At 39.8% G+C, this 21,956-nt stretch overlaps 2 protein-coding genes across 11 annotated transcripts in view; one reads left to right on the top strand and one right to left on the bottom strand.

The window, feature by feature from the left end:
• The window catches only part of LOC137169527 (spermatogenesis-associated serine-rich protein 1), a 33,753-nt gene extending 21,111 nt beyond the window's left edge, over positions 1-12,642 (bottom strand). For 2 of the 8 annotated variants that reach the window (XM_067572763.1, XM_067572761.1), the window contains exons 1-3: positions 12,334-12,642; positions 5,731-5,877; positions 5,446-5,551 (exon numbers count right to left, since the gene is read on the bottom strand). In XM_067572763.1, coding sequence (XP_067428864.1) covers positions 5,446-5,551; positions 5,731-5,869 — 245 coding nt within the window. In that variant the 5' untranslated portion in view covers positions 5,870-5,877; positions 12,334-12,642. Of the gene's footprint in view, positions 1-4,349; positions 4,627-4,917; positions 4,978-5,445; positions 5,552-5,730; positions 5,878-12,333 lie in introns of those variants that run through there. The other 6 variants (XM_067572765.1, XM_067572760.1, XM_067572757.1 and 3 more) reach the window with 6 other exon arrangements.
• A 1,075-nt stretch (positions 12,643-13,717) lies between these two features.
• cnih3 (cornichon family AMPA receptor auxiliary protein 3) overlaps positions 13,718-21,956 on the top strand; it is a 91,748-nt gene continuing 83,509 nt past the window's right edge. For all 3 annotated transcript variants that reach the window (XR_010924493.1, XM_067572872.1, XM_067572873.1), the window contains exon 1: positions 13,718-14,450. Coding sequence is in view for 2 of the 3 variants with exons in the window: in XM_067572872.1 (XP_067428973.1) it covers positions 14,373-14,450 (78 nt within the window). In the remaining variant the exon portion in view is untranslated. The remainder of the gene's footprint in view (positions 14,451-21,956) is intronic.

Here is a 21,956-nt window from a genome sequence, read left to right on the forward strand (position 1 = left end):
TAACATTAACAATGACAAATAAATAGGACCTGTCTCTGAGCTCATTTACAAAACTTAAGGCTATTAAGTGGTCAAATGCTCTAAGCAAACCACCAAACTGCAAACCCTGGGTTCCGTCTTCCTCTAAATTAAAATCAAAATGACTAATCTGAATTATATAGTATACCATACATTATAACATATAATAATATAATAAGATAATTAGCCTGGATATCTTTGGATAAAGAATAAAAAACAGGTTCTGACCATATTTAAGGCTTTTAAAGTCGTGGACTTTGTTCTGCAGAACAAACTGCAGGTGTTAGACAATCCCTGCCACGGTTACCAATGTAACACCAATTTACAGGCTTGTTTCAATCTGAGGAGACTAGCCTGAAGTGACTGGATAACTAACATGCATCATTATAGAGTTAGTGTGAATGTGATTGTTGGACAAAGCAACAATTACCACTTTAGGTATTACCATCTTCAGGTTCCTGAGCTTTAATATAATAAATAATGCTCTGAGCTGTAACTAAACCTGTGCAAATATTTGTGGTCATGGATCTATAAAAAGCCATTCAAACATAATAATAATTATTATAATAATAATAATAAGAAGAAGAAGAAGAAGAAGAAGAAGAAGAAGCTGACTTCATGAAAGCTATTCCTCTGCTATCATGAAATATGCTTGCAAGAGGAGTGCTACACATTATTGTTCAGATTAAATAAGAACAGTGAAAATAATTATGATTATTATGACTGATGAAGTAAGAATATGATGTCTTGTTGATGTGCAATCAGAGATTGCAGAAACATTGTTGAGAGAACAGTGCAATGTCAACAATAGCACAAGCAGCATTGCTATGTGGAAGTGGATATGGATATGGATGGTAAATGTGGATATGATTAATAAGTACAGATATTGTACAGTATTTGTATTTATCTGTTATCTGGATTAAACAATTGGCATGTTCATATCACCAGCACCTGTAATAATCATAATCCAGAATTTACAGACTGTGGGAGGAGAGATGTGGACTTGTGGCAAATCTAAAGTCTAATGGGGCCCCAGGCAGAAAATCCACCGAGCCCTTCTGACCAACTTTCGTTGACATTACGTTCCCCAAACGCCTATTAAATAATCAGCTATTAATCAAAAAGCATTTATAGAATCTAAACATTTTTATTTTAACACATTTATATTAACAGCGAAAAACAAATGTAATAAACTCCTTAGTTACTTTAAAAACACATAGTTTTATATTAAAGGTATAAGATAAATGAAATAGGATAAATGTAAACAACTTAAAAGTATAAAGTAAAAATGTATACAAATATATATAAAACATATATATATATATATAAATAGCAAACGCAAATTAACTAAAAGCTAACTCATTAAAGTTCTTTCTCTTTGCGAACAAAACCCCACATTATGAGATCAGTGCTCATCAACATCTAGCTTACACATTCTTCACACTAATATTAGCAGAAAAAACAAATGTAATAATCTTCTTATCTGACTCCTGAACAGTAATGAATAAACTCCTTAGTTATGGGTGGTGGTGTTGCTGTTGCTAAAGTGATGGAGATGGTGGAAGTTGATGGACCTGATAAGAAACGGTAAAAGGGAACATATTGTCATGATGATTTTTAGAAGGCATGGCATATCTCATTAGTACCATCAGGATGCAATGAACTCACATTCACCACGATCAGGACCTTGAGGGGGGACTGGTTCTTTTTGTGTTGTGGTGGAGCTGCTGGTGGTAGTTGTGTCTTCTTCATGAGCAGGTGGTGCTGGAGTTGCTGTTACTAAAGTGCTGGGGTTGGTGGAAGTTGATGGACCTGAAAAGAAAAAAAAAACAGGGAACATATTGTCACGATGATTTTTAGAGGACATGGCATATGTCATCAATACCATTAGGATGCAATGAACTCACATTCATCAGGATCAGGACCTGGGGAGCTTGCTTAATACTAAGCAGCGATATCATATTCATGAAGTATATTCAAAATATATTCAGGCCTTATTATTTATATTATCCTATTATCTTTTTTAAAATTTATTCCATTTGATTTACTTAACTTTAATCAGTTTCACAGGCTAGTTTCACAAACCTTACCAAAGCTAAAACTATTTATTTAGTTTACATTAGATTTTAATCAGGCTCATATAATCTCAACGTAAATAGCTAGCAAGCTCAATTCTGTTAGCTTGCTAGATAGCATTAGTCAAGTTATTACCAACTCCTAAAGCATTAAAACTCCTAGGCTACATGTTAAATGATATCATGTATCTTTGCTAACTAACTTTTTGGCTTATACCATTTACTATTATCAATCATCATCATTTGTCATTTTGTACTCCACTTACCACTGTCCTGCTTTCCTTTCTCTTCCAACTCTTTCTTTCTTCATTCTTGGACGGATAATTCCTCTCTATTTTGCGTAACATGGGTCAATGCAAATAGTAGTTACCTGGATGTAATGCTGCTCACAGAGACACCAATGAGATGGGGGCCCTTAGGGGGGGGATGTCGCTGCAATGGGACTGAAGTTAAGGGAGATTCCCAAATTTTGAGACAGTGAGAGTCAAACCTGTGGGGCCCGTCATGCCTCTTGCACAGTGTCTCAGGTAAGAACAAACGTGCTGGCCAAATGCTTGCCCCACAGGGAGGTGGAAGCCAATGAGTTGACAGAAATTTTGGAGTGGCATCTGGGGTGACCAATCAGATTGTGGGGGTGGCTCTGGCCACTATGGCCACCCCTTTAAAACCATGCATAGCTCTAAGTCGTTAGTTAGTTATGACATCATTAGATTATTAATACTGAAGCATCAGTGTTTAAGCAGAATGTCACTGTTGTATCTGCTGGAGATGGAGCTAGTTTCAACTACTTTATATACAGTTAGCTAGTTTAGTCCAGTGGTTCCCAACCTAGGGGCCAGGCCCCTCCAAAGGGTCAGCAGATAAATCTGAAGGGTGGTGAGATGATTAATGGGAGACAAAAGAAGAAAAAACAAAGTTCTGATACACAAATCTGTTTTCAGTGTTTTAGACTTTTTCTCTAATCTTTGATTTTTGCTGAAATATTGGATCATTTGAACATTTGAACATAGTGGAGTAGAAAGTACAATATTTCTCTCTGAAATGTAGTGGAGTGGAAGTATAAAGTAGCATCAAATGGAAATACTCAACAACCTAGTCTCACATCAAAAAGTATAATAGCTACATTGGTCCACAGTGCAAAACGTATTAGTTTCAGCCTACTTTTTTTTGGACTATTCTTTTCTATTGGCCTGCGTCCATGTCACATGACGATCAAGTTTCTGTCTGCAAAAGAGACAAAATGGCTGACATTTCTTTTATTCTCAGTGGAAAATGCAATATTTTAGGATAGTTTCAGCACAAAATGCGTTTTGATGACATTTCTAGCGAGAAATGTGCATTTTATTTTCATAATCTTTGTTCAGTGAATGTATATGATGTTTGGTTTGTTAGTTATTATGAAGGTTGTTTCAGGTCTCTCTAGAAAATTGTAGGATGCAACGTTTTCTATCATTGATATGGTGGTGCATCTCATTTGAACTTAAATGTACATTGCCGTAAAGATAATGTGTATCTGATGTCTGCATTCTCTGCAAAGCCTAGATAAAGAAGGACTTTCCTATTTTCTAAAAAAAACAAAACACCTTTCACCTACAAAAAACAGTAAAAACCACCTTTCATCTACAGGAAAGGAAGGGAAAGGAACAAGGAAACAAGGGGCAGAGGGGAGAAAATTGTAGAGGGGGGGCTGTTTGCATGTACCAGCTGTGGATTTCCTCAGAGTGCTCCAGTTTTCTCCCACACTCCAAAGACATGCAAGATCAGTTCATTAGAAATTCTTAATTGACCCTCTTTTATTGTCTTGTGATTAAACATAAATACATTTTTAATTGGATCCAGGTTTGTTTTGTTTTTTATTCAGTGTTTTATCTGTTGTTTCTCAAATATAGTTCTAGTGGTTTAATGGTTCTAGAGGTTTGTTGGACACTTACATGATGTGAGCGAACTGGAACATGTCTTTGTCTGGTTCTTACAGTCTAAAGTCCTGTGAGTGTCTCCTAGACGCAGTGTTGATGCAGTGTTCATTATAGCCACAATATTAAAGTGTTGGACAGATCAAACACCCTACTGGTGATTTAGCTACTCTTAGAGCCCTGCTAGCCTTACCATACCTTGGAAAATAAGAATCTGCTACATGATAGAGAAAAAGGCAGAGTGAGATGGAGAGACAAACTGATGACTCACACAAAATGATTACAAGGAGCATCAACTAACATCCAGAAAAGTGGGTGTGAACAAAACAGTTCAAACAGCAAGTCCAGAGTAATGACATGGTAGACACACTGCATATGATACTTTTACTTCACTTCAGATATAGCTGTGTTAAATGTGTATTTCTTACAATGTTCGGATGAAAACAAGAGTGTACAGTAAACACTATAGTGCCTGTGTGAAGTGTTAACTGGCTTTGTCATCTAAACCCTCCAGCACTGCCGTAAAGATGCCTACAGCAGGCTTCCACTCATCCAGCTGCTTCACCTCCTGGATTTCTTCTTCTTTGTCTAGGAGCTTCTTTTTCTCTAAATAAGGCACGCTGTCAATGGCAAGGCAAAAAACTATTTATTTTATTCCCTCACTATCCCCTTTCCTCTGTTCTATCAAAATGTTTTACACTTCGAACTTCTGAACTTCAAATCAAAGCACATTATCATCCTGTTGTGTGCCACCTTTTGAGGCTGTATTTACCTCCACTCACAAGGTAGTTCTGTTAAATGTTGCTCTCAACTCACCAATGACCATAAAATCATCAAATTAAGTACTTTATCAAGTATAATGTAATATAAACATTGAATATAATAATAAGGGCTAATAGAGTTCAACTCACAGTGTTTTGGTAGAAGGCTGGAGAGGAATGAAGGTATCTGTTTTCATATGTGACATCGTCCTGAAAGAAGGATCAGTTTGTTCTAAATAGCTTGGTTGTGAATAGGGGAGGGGGGAATCAGAGTACAAAATACTGTTATACTGTTTGTTAAATCTCATTCTGTGGACTTCAGTTCCTGCTTCCCTTTTCCATTTCATGGATAAAAAGGAAAATTGCACCATCTGCTGGTCACACATCTCCTGTTCCGCTTGTTTCAGTGTATAACAGTGTAGAGTAACTTTCACTGTGTGACTTTTATTGCTGGGCAGGTAGTGTAAAGCAGGTTTATCTGAGCTTTTTTACTGGAAACTTTGTTCCATAAAAGGTTCACTGAGCCAAAATAGCTCACCTGCAGGCTGTAAAACCAAACCAACAGCTAAAAGACTGTTGGTTTGACATCTGCTACACCTTTCACATTACATGATGTAATTTCATCCTTTGTCAATATAAGATTTATAAATAAAACTGTTTGAAGAAATTGTAACTCACCCAAATTTGCTATGAGGTAATGTTGAGTCTAACTTGTAAAAGTCAGGGCTGTACTCAGGGGAGCAGTAGGGTCTGGCTCCAACTGCTCCATGGCAGGGAAACGTCCCTGTAAATAAGAGATTATGGGATCATGTAGTCAATGTTTAATATTTGTGTTCCTCAAACATTAAAAGAGAAAGACAGAATATTATCTTTAAACACAGAGTGATGTGCCTTTTTCATGTGCCTGATGTACATTTGAATACTTCTAGTCAAAATTTAAACAGCTACATTTTATAGACTGACTTTGTGTTTTCCTGCTCTTGGAGACTTCAGTGGTTTGAAGTGGAGAGTCCTGCACAGGACAGGTTTCCTCAGCTTGGATGTTGTGAGCCTGGGCCTGGCGAAGGCCCGGGTTAAGGGTACACTGCTCCCTCTGCTCCATGTTAGCATCTAAAACACAACAAAGGAATTCTACTGAATCCAGTGCATCCTTAACCACAGCCCACAATCTAACACTTAAGGCCTAAACGCACTGGACACGTCTGATGCGCGCGATTTGAAGTACACCTATTGTTTTTAATGGCCAAACACATACTAAAAGCGTTATGAGGCGCGTCAAACTGTCTTGATGCCGCAACTTCGACCTTGTTTCGATTTTGGATTCGACCAAAGCTGTTTTCTCTCCAGCCGAAAAACTGAGAGATAGCGCAAGAGAGAGAGAGACAGCTCAGCTATGGTCGAGTAAGGAGAGCGAGTGGTAGTGAGAACAAAACCGCTGAATGAGAGAAATAAAACATTCTATTCTGATTATTTCACAGCAGTTACGTTTTAAAGCACAAATAAATAACCATCAAACAGTCAACAGATGATTTACTGTGGACACAGATGCTCTTAGTTTCAGTTTCATTTTCCTCCTTTGCATTTCACCTTTTCATTCATTCATTATATCCAACTAATGCAGTGGTTAATACAAAAACAAAATGAAAAACCTGTGTTGGATCTGTGGTGTTGGCATTTCAAATCTGATGCCTGCAGTGCGCCATAGGAGCGTCAAATGATGCTCATATAGCAATTGATGTGTCAATTATCACTTTCAGTGCATTTGAGCCTTCAGTCCATCCTGCTTCTACAAGTATCCTGAACACACCTAAGAGATGTGGTGTGAAAGGTGTGAACCTTCTGTGCATGAATATCAAATAGCTGCTCCAGAGAAGAAGTAAAGCTCAGTAAAGCGCTCCCTCTGATATACAGTATAACAATTAGAAAACAGTGTAGAAAAGCTTCTTGATTGGACAAAAAGGATTATTAGTTGCTATGCAACACCATTTGAAATACCTACTGGGAATTGAGTGTATTATGGCCTTGGCTGCTTTCCAAACATAAAACTAGAGGCTTTGCCAATTTCTGGCAATTCTGCTTTCACAAAAAGCTGTAAAAAGGCCAACACTGACGCATTTAGCTTGTGATAAAAATGAATCCCCAAGGCAGCTGACTGTCCATGACCTGCTTTGGAGGCATCAGTATAACCCCGAAAGTTATTTTAAAATGAGCATTCCATCGTTTGAGCAAATTTTTAGTAGATGGTGTGACAAAGTGGGTGAGACCACACCATTTGTCCCATTTACACTTTTATGTATTTCTTTTCTTTTTCTTTTTGGACTATTTTATTTTTGACTTTTTTGCAATAAATAACAAGTACACACAATACACATAAAACACCCAATACCATTACAGCAAACAACAGAAAGGAAGACAGGGGAGTCATATCCAGCTTTGTCACATTTATGTATTTCTTACCATGCTTGTCATTTGTTGTTTTAGCGAGTATAACATCTTTATCTGTAGCATTGCTAGCGCACACTATCCAGGGTTGGTTTTTATTCAATTTACTGTTTAATTCATCCTTATTGATTTAGACTTGGTCCTTTAAACATTAGCTTTCTTTTTTCTAACTTCCCTATACTCACCATGTTTTCCCAAGAGTCAAAAGGCGTGACAACCTAACACCTCCTGCCTTTATGCTTTTAGATGCACTGGATTAAATGTTGATTAGTACTTGTTTGATCTGTAATGAATGGAGTTCTTTATCAGTGGTATATCATCATTTTATCATTGGGAAGCAAGGTATCTTAACATCTTGCATTCCTTGCAGTGATACTTTAGTTTTTGCCTTGTTTCAAACCTGAACCACATTGGTGGAGTGAGAGACCAATAGACTTTTCTCAAAGTAGACATTTTAACCTGTCAAAGCAGGAATAGAACAGGTGCGATTAATAACATTAATGACAGCTGGATCCCATTTAGTTCTTCCAAATTCATGACCCTGGTAAAGTGCTTGGTTCATGTGTATGACTGCCATGGACCCTTGAATGGAATTGAGCCACCGTTAATATTGTCAGTTCCACTTATGCTTCTGCTGCTATGATAAGTCAAAATGTCTGCTGTGAAAAAGGCCTGTTGACGGACCGGCATTGCTATCCACAGAGCCATGTTATAAGCATGTCTGAAAAGGTAACACCTGCACACCAACTCCAAATAACGAATAGATTTTTCACTAACAAAGACCACGCAATTTGAACAGTATAAAAAGTAGTTTTATTTGGATTGTTGAGAGGGTTCAGGATTGGATGAGGATAGTGTATGGTGGGCTGGATGGGGGTCAAGGAGAGGGATGAAGGGGGTCGATTGTCGGGGAGATGAATGGGAGCTGAAGGTTGGTCCGGGTCATGTACAGTGGGATGATGGGGTCACAGAGAGGGATGAAGAGGGTTGATGGCATGGGGATGACCGGGGACCAAATGGAATCACAAAGAGGCTGGAGCGTCTAGGAACCCGGGGGTCGAGACTCAGGGTGGGGGACATGTCTCGATGAGCTTTCTGCTTCGTCATCCCCCAAAGTTAACTTCATTGGACTAAGTGAGAACGGGCTCTTTGAATGTCGCTGAGGTAAGTATGGAATCTTGGGAAGACTAGCGGTCGAGAATTTTATTTTTTAATTTTAACAGGTGGTCTGGGATTTCTTATTTGGAAGCGGTTGAAGCGGCTCCAGTGCGGAAGAATTGGCCAGAGTACGGTTAGGAATGTGGACTGACTTTGTCGATGTTTGTGCCTGTGCGGAGAGTTTGGTAGTGGGCCAGGAAGTCTGAAGTGAGGGGCGAACGTTTGGCATAAGATGTGGTTCGGACTTACAGATAACATGCCAAAGTGTGCATGAAAGAAGGCTAGGTATGGTGCCCCTGAGGACAGTTTTATGGAGACGTTAGAAGAAAATATAGTTGGGTGTTGGGGAATTGGGGGGGGGACAGGGATAGAACAGGAGGAAATGGAATGGGTCCAGTAGAGGGAGCACCGTGGCTCGGTGTGACTGTGGCTGAGGTAACAGCAGGACCAGTATGGGAAGAAAGAGAAGAAAAGAGCTGCGGGGGCAGGTGGAGCCGAAAGCGCTGAGGTAGCTGTAGCTGAGGGAAAGGAAGAGGAAAGGATGCTGGAATGAGGGGATGTATGTGCAGGGGTCGATTGTGCAGCCTGCGGACACAGGGATGAAACGAAAACGAAAACAAATACAAAATGAAGGGGGTTAGAAAGAAGAGAGTTCTATGGCTTCCTTATGTATCAACTAATGATGAGGAAAACCAGGCTCCCTGAAGCAATGAATTGATATGAAACGATTGCAATGAAAATTGTTCACTGTGGCAACGCAGTTGATACAGTCAGTCAATGTCACTGAAAATGAGGGTACACCCTCAATAATATCTCGAGATGTAAATAAAGGTTGAATGAATGAAAAGAAGCAGTGATGGAGCCAAAAGCGTAGAGGTAGGTTTTTTATTGCTTCATGCGCCACTGAGCAACTTTCATAGGAATGAAAAGGGCCCTGCCTCCGACGCTGTATCCAGTTCTCTTTATACATCCATGGGTGGAGGCAGAAAGGAGCAGGAAGAACCTGCTTTGTTGTCGGTTCGGCGAAACAGGATTTGTATCTGGAGTTCAGCCTGGCCTTCAGCCGGGGCTGAAGAAGTCTGGGCTCTGTTGTAGTAGGCGGCGTTGTGACGTCATCGGTGTGCGTCAGCCCGGCGGCGGAAAATGAACCTGGAAGAGCAGAAGGATTTGAGCAGCCGGCAAGAGGGTTGATGGAAGTAGAGTCTGCATAGGGTTGGAAAGTTTGTCCTTATCATTGTTTCGTAGGAGTGGGACGACCATCTTCTTGAGAGCTCGCCGGAGGTGAGCAAACATCCGGTTGAAGATGTTAATCACTTGGAAAAGAGCCGCGTCCGAGTGGGCCCTTGCGTGGATGCTTGTGGATCGTCTGGATTCCAGCTGATCAGAGTGCGGTGTCTGGAGGAGAAGGGTTCCATGTGGATGTGGTGGTGAAGGATGTATCTCGTTGGTACTGCTGGATCTAGTCGTGGTGGTATGTTGCTGAGGAACGTGGAGCACGGGTGAGAGGTAAGCATGTGCGATGCAAGCGTGTCGTATGTCGCGTGAGAACTGAGACGAACAGGAGAGAAAGGGGTTAGACACGCTTATATAGGTATGCACGGATGATTGAATTAGTGCGAGAGAGGGGCGTAGTTTTGTTCCTGAACCTTTGTTATAATAATAACTAAACACTAAACATAAAACTAAACTAAACATAAGTGGTTTATTTCAACAAGCAATACGTTGATTGGTAAAGCAAAGCAAGTTCAACGAGGGCAAAGAAAACCCAACCAGCAGTTGCAATACTGTTGGATACACTTTCTCATTCAACTGAAAAGGAAGATATGTCCAAACTTTTGACTAGTACTGTAAGTATAAAAACTATTTGAATAGCGTACTCAGTATTGGAGTTCCATTAAGCTGATAAAGTGAAGAGACAGATAAAAAAAGATGCTAAAAATCAATACAGCAGAGGTTGAGAAATCACGATGCTTAGTCCCTAAGGGTCAAGAGCAAAACACAGCGTCCTACAATTCCCATAATGCAACTTGACCTTTTTGTTCAAACTTCACCTATGTCTTTCAACTCCACAAGCCTAGTTTGTAATGTATGCAATACATTTTATAATGTATGTAAAAAAGACCTGACAAAGCTCGTGCAGTCACAGAAGAGTAACACAACCACAGGCTAAATAATACTCCCTATGCTGTATAGGTAACTGATCCTCATATATAAATTTGGTGGGTGCCCCTTTAAATCTCATCATAATGATTGGTCATTATGATGGTCATTCATGTGTAAATGCTTCTGGACCATGATGTGTTCTGTCAATGGTGGCACCCCGTGACCTCAGACGGTATGACGGACTTTACACACATAAGAAAGTAAACATCTGTCAGAAAATGCTGAGCAATGACACAGCGCTGTATCCTTAACCTGCTGCATCACTAGTTGCCGTGCAGACTCCTCGGTCTTTGTCTGTGTCCACCTGTCTGTCTCTCCCGCTCGCAGGCCTGCTGTCTGTCTCTCATTGACACTGACACAACAACTTTTTGACGCCTCACAAAGTGGCCGTCGGTGCTGTCATATCGCCACATGTGTTGCGGAAGAATAACACTGTGACAGCGCAGTGTCACGGCAACAAAGACGAGAGTCCTGGAGTGACTTAACAGAAGTGTGTGTGTGTGTGTGATGAGGTTAAAGAGGATCTTTAGCTGCTTGAAAATGAAAGGCTGCACTGCAGCAATTTTCTGTTACATTAGAAGGGCTGAATAACAGCCTTAAGTGTTGGACTACAAAGCTCTCACATGAAGATGCTCTGAGAGGAGTAAGATTGCAATTTAGACTTCTGCCTGTTTTTATTTCATTGAGCACTTGAATACAAAATAGGAATGCATTCACAATGTAATAAACTGTGAAACGGTCTCAAAGTTGTTGGAATTTTTCACAATGTTTGTCACAGTGTATCCAAATCTACAGTATATTCTTCATTAAGCCTGTTGTACACATACTGTACATGCAGAGTATGCACTGTCTGTGATGAAGTGGAATAGTTTTTTTGGGATGTCAGATGAGTATTTAATGAGATACTGGTAAAAAAAAAAAAAAAAGATCCACTGCTATTTAGAATGTATAAGAGAAGAGTTACTTCAAAACAGCTCAGAGGCATTTTCACTGTTACAAACTTTTGCTTTGGAACAATCATCAGAGACTTCTAAAGAACTAAAGCTGGTTACATGATATTGGGATCACTGGTGTGTGAGAGAAAAATGAAATAAATATTGCAGTAAAATTGAAAAAAAAAGTTAATTTTATTAGACTCAAGTTTTTATAGTTTTTGAGTTTGTAAAAAGGAGGGGGGACATATGTTCTTACATTGGTAAAAATACCAAATAACAGTTACATTCTCATTTTGCCTTAATGTCTAATGTTTTTAAAAAGTCATTCAGGTCATTCCTAAAGGTTTGAATACAGGTAAAGTCCCAAAGCACGAGTTTCAGTTCAAAGTGTGTTCAGGCAAAAAGAACAAAAGGTCAACATTTAACCTGTAATAACAATAACTGAATTAACAGGATAATAACCCTTTTGGGTTTTTTTGTTTGTTTGTTTTTTGTTTTGGTTTTTCCATATGAAATGGTGTAGGTTGAAAAAATTAAAAATAAAAACTGATGTTCGTCATATTTTGAACACATTAAACCTGTTACGTCATCAACCTAACAGCTAAAACTGGGCAATTAACTGGCACACCTGGAGCTGATTAGCTGTCATTAACTTGCGCCATTACAAGCTCCTGAGTCTGATTTTACAGGGAAACAGAAAGCTGAAAACAGCAGATACACACAGTGAGCACAGACAGTTTTTACTTTCCATTCTATCCTCCTACCAGCCTACTATTAAGTTGTATAATTCAACACCACATTAAGAAAATCTCTCTTCAGACTCTGGGTCATAATGAGCGTCCTTCATAGTGAAAATGTTCATACTTACTCTATTAATTAGCGTCCGGTGTCAGGTGCAGTCTGTAGGGTAGATAAACACTTCCACACTTCCTCTGTGACTGATGAATTCCAGCAAAGTTACAAATTCCTACTGAAAACTCAATTACGCCAGAAAGTTTGAATTCTTTATCGCGGCTAACTCGGCGGTTTATGTCGTCATTGTTTCATTAGCAAACAATAATTTCCGTTTGTGGTAACGCAGCAAGTCAAAAGTAGCAGCCACAGTGCAATTTACTGTCTCCAGCTGTTGCTAGGCGACAAAGTACAACCGTCAAGTTATGAAGAATAGCTGCCTGATATCCGGCTATACCATCCTTCACAATAAAGCTTGCATTACGATGTATTACATGTTCCTGTGACATCAATCTTCTTTGAGCAGTTGCAGTTTTTCATCGTTATATAAGCCCATGCCAGGAAAAAAAATTAGCCTACAGAACACCAAGCAATTTGGAAATCTGTCTAATTTTCATAAAAAGTCCATTTCAGATATAGCAGACTATTTTATTAGCTGTCAAGTGAGATCCAGTCAGTTTTGTTTATATGGTCTAAAATCACACATTTGCCTCATTGGCTTTACAGTCTGAACAGCGTAGTGACCACTGAAGCTGCACACTGGTCCTGCTGCCTGAATAGGCCTACTGTATATCCAGCTACTGTTTATGTTGCTTCTCTGTGCATCTTGCTTGAAAAATGCTCTATATGTAAATAGGCTTACTACTACTATAATAATATAAATCATCATCATCATCATCATCATCATCATCATCATCATCATAATCATCATGGTGGTGGTGGTGATATTAGCTTGTAAGCTTGTTTGAATGGTTGATTATTGCTGTATACTATACTGCATGTGAGACACTTGGATGCAATTGTGGGCAATTTTTAAAAGAGTCAGACGGTGGCGCCAGTCTCTAATATACTATATCCCTCAATCCAAGTAGATGAGTTAGTTTCTTCAAGGACATCGGTGGAAACAGTTTGTTGCTGTTGTTGTTTCATAAAATCCAAATTATCTGTCTGCAAGAATGTTTAGGGAATGTGTTATGTAATGTAATGCGTCAATCAATATTTCTATTTATTCTCTTCATTTTCTATTTCAGTAAGTTTGGACTTTGTGCTTTCTCTCTGAAGCCTGTGTATTGCATTAGATTATGAGTCTGATATTTTTGAACACAGCATACTTGTGAGGTGATATGAGGTCCTACATGTTGGTGCTCGCCTCTTTAACGTGGGCATCATAACTAAACCCAGAATCATGCGCAAAATGTTCCAAATGTTCAGATTGGCACCAAAAAATGATCAAAACTGCACTAAGAGCACATTTAACCTTAATAGCAAGAGCCTGTAGACTAGAAATTTGAACACTCGCACACACCAGCCAAATACTGTACACACGCACGCATACACACACACTCACACACACACACACACATACACACATACACACACGCACGCACGGTGCTGCTCTTTTAAATCCACCTGTTCACGCGCCTCTCTGCTCGCGCTGCTGCTGATAGGTTTGTGATGGAGAGAAAACAGCATTTATTAACGCCTTGTGCCTGAAGTGACGAGGAGCCCCTCTCCTAACTAACATCATCACAGCACAGATACCCGTACAAGCAGGGCTTCTTCTGCTGCTACTGAATGGATTACCCACCAATTCACCTCACCCGGATGGTTTTGCGCATAACCTCCTCAAATCAATTTACACTCATTTGTGAGAAAACAGCTGCGTTTCTATGATTACATGATCACCTCGCCAAGATTGCGCACACTGATCGCTGATCATGCCAAGTGGACTGATCTGAGACCGGCTTTGACTTTCACCGCTGCTGGGTGGACGCACCGCTGATCATCTGGAGAGGTTTTCTGCAACAATTTGTTGCAAACATTGAGAGGGACGAAGTCATGGTGCCGGTACCGCCTCGGCTTTTCATGGCACCGTGAGAACTTTCTTCCTGCCCCCCTCTTTTTGTTTTAGATGTTGCTTCTTTGGGAAATTATCCACCGTTTCCCCTTTCAATTATGTTCACTTTTGCTGCCTTCTGCTACATGCTGTCGCTGGTCCTCTGTGTGTCACTGATCTTCTTTGCAATATGGCACGTAAGTACCTCACATGTGGTATGTTATGAGATTTTTCTCATCTTTGTCTTAGATTTGATAAGCAGAGGATTGCCTCATCGTCGGGGATGTGTGTGTATATTGGACGCGCAGGTGATGCTTCTGTCATATTTGTGCGTAATAGTGCTAGATAGCTTATAACACCAAAGACTAATTCCTCTCCAATGTCCTTTTTTATTTTCAGTTAGACATTGCATGATCATTTTTTTGTCAGATATGATCCTCAACACGACAGGTGCGCACCTGTATCTTGAGCTCCTGCCTCATCATTCATACACGCATCCAGCATTTTCACCACTTTCTCACGATTTTGCAGCGCTTCCTCTTACTTGGCTACTTTATGCATTTTTGCTGACCCAATTTGATATCCGGAAATGCTTGCAACCCTGTGCAGCATCCTAGATCAATTAAACAGCCTTCCTTCCAGATCAATTATGAAATCTTGTAGAGTGTTATCTCTCCCCTCTCATCTTTCCGCTCTGTTCCCTGCTGCCTTTAATCAAGCCTCAGCTCAGCTACACACTATGCAGTGCCAATATGACTGACTGCATTATGATATTTGAATAATCTAATTATTTGCTCCCTGAGCAACGTCTCCATCATGCAGGGCCTTATGTAAAGACAGATTTGGGTCAGGTCTTCTAGCGTCTTGCCCCGGGTCTGCCTTTTGCATAGAAACAGCAACAGACCTGATGCACTTGGGATGACTGATCCTCTGGCAATTACAGCTGATAGTGGGTCGGCCTGTCTGTCAGACAGTGGCCCAAGTGTCTGCTCACCGCACATTTAAAAATAAAGAGAAAAATAACAGAGTGCAGTCACTCATAATAGTCCAGTCAAAACTGATGTTTATGCAAAAATAGACTAAACACTGTGTGATGCTGCCTCAGTGATAGAGGGAAAGCTATCTGTCTGCATTGCTTCATAATGGAGGGACAGAAACCACAACACCTCCTTCAGTTATGTCTGTGATGTAAATTCAGTGCTCGTGCCGGATCACAATAGAACACATTATTCTGTAGCTTCAGCAATAATCCACATCGCACCAGGCTTTATTTTGCATTCTGCTTATGACGGCAGAAACAGTGGAGATGCCTCCACGGCTGATTCCCATTCACGTTGACATACAGAAACGCAGCGTAATAATCTCGGGCTCCATACTGCGAGGAAACATAATTAGGAAGAGGCTGTGAGGTGGGAATATGGGGAGCTGTGGAAGTGTGCAGCAGAGCCAAGGCTGCACATTAACACTAGCCATCTGCCAAAAGCTGGGCAGTTATTTGGCTGTAACTCTTTTACTTCTATCAGCCATTTTGGCAGGTGGCCAACTCTCCGTCAGTCTCTCATTTTTTTTTATTTCAAGAACTCATCTGGTTTCAAAGAACTGCTGAAAACACTGAATCCTGCTGACACAGTGGCCACTTGACCAAAAGGTTAGTTTTTATTGCCCTGAGCAGCAGTGAATTGCTAAAAAGAGCAAGTGTGCTGACTCAAAGCACCCAGGGTAAAACCAAGCTATAAATAAAAATGAGGTAGTGTAAATGAACATAAAAATACATGGGCTATGAAACAGCCACATAGAAAAAGACAATGGAAATAAAATGAGTAATGAAGTGTTCTGATTGAAACATAATACACATGCTATCAGCAGGTAGTATGAGTGTCAGACTTATGGAAGTCACAGAATGAAAAATGACTGCACACTGATGGACTTCTGTCACTAATTGGCCATAATTAATCAAACCATATACCGCCAAGTTAACTTGCTCACGCATATGCCTTATCTACTTAAACACTCCTTTTCAGGTGCTGATAAATATTTCATGAACTTGTTTTGAAGTAGCGACTGAACACAACCTCTCTATGGGAAATATTTCCTCTTCCATAGTCCTCATTTACACACAAATGAAGCATTTCTGTGAGGAAAAAAAAAGGGAAAGACATGTCGGCTATCTTTAGAATAGCTATTATCATTAATCACCTTCCTCTCTGACTGTCCCTGCTTTCAACGTGAGCTGAGGTGTAAAGTAAGAACAGGTCGAGTAATGAGGACGGAAAAGACGTAAAGCTTGGTCCAGTGAAAGCACATTAAAATTACTGTGTGATATAAAAGTAACAAAATTACTTTTTTAAACCTCTGGTGAAGTTTTCAAATCATTGTTCTAGTCTGTGATACTGTCAGCACGTCATCTAAAACTGAACTTATATACTAACCATGTTTAAAACTGTATTGATTGTGTTTTTGGCCACTTGGGGACAGCAGAACAAGCTGAAAACACAACATTGACATATTATCACCTTGTAAAGTTGATATTGTGAATGTGTTGGAAAACGGTTGCCCATTTACACTCTCAGACATGGAGCAACAACAAATCTAATATCAATTCTGCTTCTGTGGAAATAATAGAGTCATTTTGTCAGTGACATTTAGAGACATAACCCTTAAAGGTTCAGAAGCTTACTGAAGGCAAGGTAACTTTATTTATAGCACATTTTATACCGGGGCAATTCAAAGTCTTTTACAGAAAATAAAAAGAAAGAACATTGTGTAAGTTATTAAATAAAAACATCAATGTGAAGAGAATAAAATAACTATTAAAACAATCTAATTAAAACAATTTAAATCATGTAAAACTGAATCTTAAAACAATGCTGACAAATGTATAAAAGCATGATATAAAATAAAACACAATCGTAAACACATAAAATCATGATAATGTAAACACATAAAACATATTAAGTAATAAAAAGCCGTTAAAGTGACTGTGCTGAGGTCACAGTTGATAGTCAGTCAAAGGCTTTGGAGAACAGTGAGGTTTTAGCCTGGTCTTAAATGAATCTGCAGATGGGGCCTGTCTCATATTTTACAGTAACAGGCAGCCATGCTTAGTGTTTATCTGAGGGACGACTAATAGACTAGTCCCTGATGATCTAAGGAATTAGCATTTCAGCAATGTATTTAGGGCCAAAGCCGCTGATTGATTTAAAAACAAGTAAAAGGATTTTAAAATGGATTATAAAACTATTTGGAAGCCCGCGCAGAGTTTTAAGAATTGGTGTGATATGTTTGGCTTGTTTTGTTCTGGTAAGCACCCTTGCTGCACTGTTCTGGATGAGTTGTAATTGTTCTCTGTGAGACCAGAGAACTGGACATTACAGTAGTCCAGTCTGCTAAAAACACAAGCGTGAATCAGCTTTTCTGGACAACAGGTCTCTGATTCTGCTAATATTTTTTTAAGTGATAGAACGCTGATTTCACAATTGACTTGATATGACTGCTCAACTTGAGGTCTGAATCTAGTCTAACACCCAGATTTCTTCTTCTAAAACACATTTGTCCATTAGAAAAAAACAATAATGTAGTAATAATGAAAAGCATGTCACAATATTCTCTCTGTGGGCTATAATGTCACTTTCAGCAGTTCACTTCCAGCCAGATGCAGCGATCGGCAGAATCAATCTGTTCATCACATAAAACACAACACCACAGACTCCCGCGGGAGCACTCACGTAAGTGATTACAAAGCCATTTTAATTAGCATACAAGGTGAACTGCGACCTCCCCCGAGCTCTATGGATCAGCGCGTCTATGGTCCGACTCCGCTTGAATGATTCTCCTCCCATGTAACCACAGCTCCTAATGTGCTCTAAGTGTCATTAAAGCTGGGAGCGAGCCAGACGCTCCTCCGGTGCACCTCTGATAGCTGGGAAAGCCCCGTGGTGCAGATATGATGTAGAGGCTGTCCTGGCAGCGTTGCAGAGGGCGGAATGTCAAATTGACAGCATTTACTCTCTCAGTTAGAGTTTCCATTATATTATGGCAGTTTTGGCATTTAGTATGGAAGGTGCAGTGAAGTATGAAAGCATGTTTAGTATGGAAGGAGCAATGAGTAAGGCTGGATTATCAACTGGATCACTAGGCACTCACAGAAAGCGCTGGGATTACTGTCTGATTTGTCGTAATTTGATTAATTTCAATTCAGTTTAATCAAATTACTTAATTCATCCTCTACAGACCAATTTAAAAAGTTCAAATTTATTTCATGATATGCACGACTAGAGCACAAACTCAAAACGATGAGAACCAAAAGGCAGCTCTCATATTTTTACCAAAACAAATAGGGATGCATAAATATAACATTTTCTCTCCAGATACCAAATCCCATACTTTAATGGAAAAGTTTGTGAATTATGGGAAATGCTCAACTTCTCAGAGGTGCCAGGCAACAGAGTTGCTGGGGATTCTGGGAAGTAACTGCTCCTAACTAACAAATAGTCGGGCATGTAACCCCCTGTAAAAAGGCAAATTGTTGTTTCCACACTTCAGTATTTGTACAGACTAAACATATGAAATTCAACCCAATTAGTTAACTTTATTAGTACTGGTTGACAGATTTTGTAAGTGTTACAGAAGCAGACTGGCTGTTTCCAGGCTTGGTGCTAAGCTAAGCTAACTGGCTATTGGCTGTATATTTAGCAGACAAATATAAAAGTGGTAACAATCATAGAGATAGTTGCGGGCACATCCCATCCTATGTTCAGGCCAGGTGCAGGACAAAAGCTTCAATGAAAGAAAGAAGTTGTGTGTCCGCACACTGGCTTTTAGCTCCCAACAAATTTATTTGACTGAAAAAGCATTGGTTTTATCCTACTAGGTCTTCATTAGGCTTAAAGTGGTATCGAGTGTTTTTCCTAAAATGTCAAAATATGATTTTAACTCAGGGCACCTTCCCATGCCTTTATGGATGTGGTGCTTTATTTTTCCCAAAGTTAAAGTCTGTATACCTCATTGCATAAAACCAGGTGTTGGTGTGATGCAAAAAAAAACAAACTTGATTTCCCACCAGAACTGATAGCAGAACCACTACATTTTGTGACATTGATGAACAGACTGTATTTAATGTGGATTGGTCACATCTGTTCAATACCCAAGCTGTTTAATAAGGTCTGTATCAGCCCTGATACTAATCCAGTGTAGGGGATCTATGTAGACCTAAAACTGAGGCCCTGTCTTGTCAAGGAGCCCTGTGTCAAAATCTAGTACTGACAGGGTTTCCCCCAGGAAACAGACTAACTTCTACTATTGGGTAAAACATGTGTCCATCTGACACTGATTGTGACTGATGGGCTGCTTGTGTTTACTTTTCCAAACTATTAAATTCTCAGAAGTTTTTCTTTTTCCTGAAATGCTGATCTGATTAATAACTGAAAATATGATCAATTAATCATCTGCTGAGCTGAATCAGACTAATGCGTGTGATCTTGTTATAAATGTTGTCACTAGATGACAGTTTTATTAAATACTCAGCCTTTGCTGTGTAATATAGCACCATTGTTTAAGAACCTTAATATAATATTTCATAAAAATGTAATAATTTAATTTAATTAAGGGCCCACAACAGATTTTTGGCCTCTGGCCCCTAGCAGGTTATTCCAGCCATGGCATTGAGGAAGAATTCCTTTTATTTCCATAAGTCTTTTCTCTTTACCCTCTCCCGTCCACCTGCCTCCCATTTATTCACTTCAATGACCAGAGGCGACACTATACATCAGAATTTCACGCACACCTCAGGATGGATTTGGAGGTGAGCAGCTCAGCTAGCATCGCAGTTGGCGTTGCTTCCTCGCCGAGCGTGACTTTGCATCACACTGAGATTTTGACAAGTACAGGGCATTCACAGGTTTAACAGAGGTGTCGTGTGCATAATCATTCACACTGAACAACCATAACACTCCCTAATCTAATACTGTCTCTGTGGTGTTCTGATGATGGAGCAAAACAAGTTGTTTTCACGGGCAGAAAGGAGAGAGAAGGAAAGGGAAGTGAGATAAGTGAAAAGTACTTTCCTTTGATCAATTATGGAGGATTATATTTTAGAATGGCAGAGGGTTGACATAGCTTCAGAGACAGATGTGAAAGTGCGCAAAAGAGATTGAAAATGAGAGTGATATCTAGCCAGGCATGGTTTGTGTTACTTTTCTTAGCCTGCCAGAGGCCTAAGCTTGTTCCTGTGATCTGTAACGCCTCAGACATCTACTGTACAGGTCCGCTGGGGATAGACTGGTCAAGCCCCAGAGGAAAGGGACAGACAATGTCACAAGAAGAAAGATGAAAGGCTGCTGAGGAGAGGGGAATGACGTGAGCTGCAGGAGTGATGGGATGATGGAGAAGGAGAGGAGGAAAAGCCAGAGAGAGATTTCGCTTACTGGGAGATCAGACGGGGGCAGATTGGGCTGCTGGATAGATGACTGGAGCAGAATACAAAATGATGATCAGACATGAAAAGGAAGGAAACAGCAGATGCAAAGCTGTAAGTAGGCAGCAGTGCATATAGGGGGAGATCAAAGGAAGACAGGGATGATAAATAATAAAATTATAGTTCTGTGTGGGAAGGTTGAAGTTTCCTGAGAGTGAGGGAAAAGTCCTAAGATCAAGCCTTTCTAGGAGACGAGTGTGACAGCAAGAGATACAAACACGGAAACATAAAAACATCAAGGACAAAATAATTAACTTTAGAAAGAAGAACGGACGAGTTCAGCCACAGAAAGTTAAGCTGTGTGTTGCGGGGAGGGCACTCACAGTTCACACTGTCTTCATCTGGATTATTTATGTCTTAATAAAAGCAATGAAATAAAGATGAAGTACAATCAGCTTTCCACTTAATGTTCTTTTTACATTTGTCTCTGGCTGCTTCCGAAATCATTCACTCATTCACTATTTACTACACACTTTAAGTTCCACTAGATGTTGGGGAAACACTACAAAATTGTGTGAACAGTGATAGTGGAGTAAGGGATAATGCCTGATGACATGTCCATTATCAGGAATTAATGGACGACGGGGCGCCAAGGACAGTTGCCTCCACGGAGTCCTTTAATTCCTGATCACGGACACCTCGAAGGACATTATTCTACTTATACCATGGTCACTTGCCAGAGAAAAAAAATAAGACCATTAATTTGTCTTTTCAAGTTTTGCAATCAAAATCTAACAATCTAACACCTGAGGGTTTGACTAATACCTGGAACAGTCATTACCATCCCATGAGGTTCTTATGCAATGAAACCGTTGTTCACTACTCCAGTAAACAGGACGAACCTTAGATACGACTTGGCAACGGGAGATTTCTAGTCCACTCAGCTCATAGAACCTTTTGGCTCAGCTATGAACCAGAAAGCTAACGTTATGCTAGCAAAATTCAAAGTTAATAATTTTGTTTATGGCTGAAAATAATATAATATATATATATAATATAATTTGACAGTATGTTTAACAACATGACAAGCTAACTATCCAGCCATGTAATTTTCCCCAAATCAATATCATGATTTTCATGAACAACTGATAGGCCATGTTTACTGTCAGCTGCAGCCTGAAGCGAGTTGAACAGCGAATAGGATGTGAGTTGATCACTTATGCGATACTAAGTATCAGAAAGTTCAGAGGGGCGGTGTAACTTGCAGCTTACAGTTGCCATCCTGTGATGT

Source organism: Thunnus thynnus, chromosome 18, assembly GCF_963924715.1.
Source record: "Thunnus thynnus chromosome 18, fThuThy2.1, whole genome shotgun sequence".
NCBI lineage: Eukaryota > Metazoa > Chordata > Actinopteri > Scombriformes > Scombridae > Thunnus > Thunnus thynnus.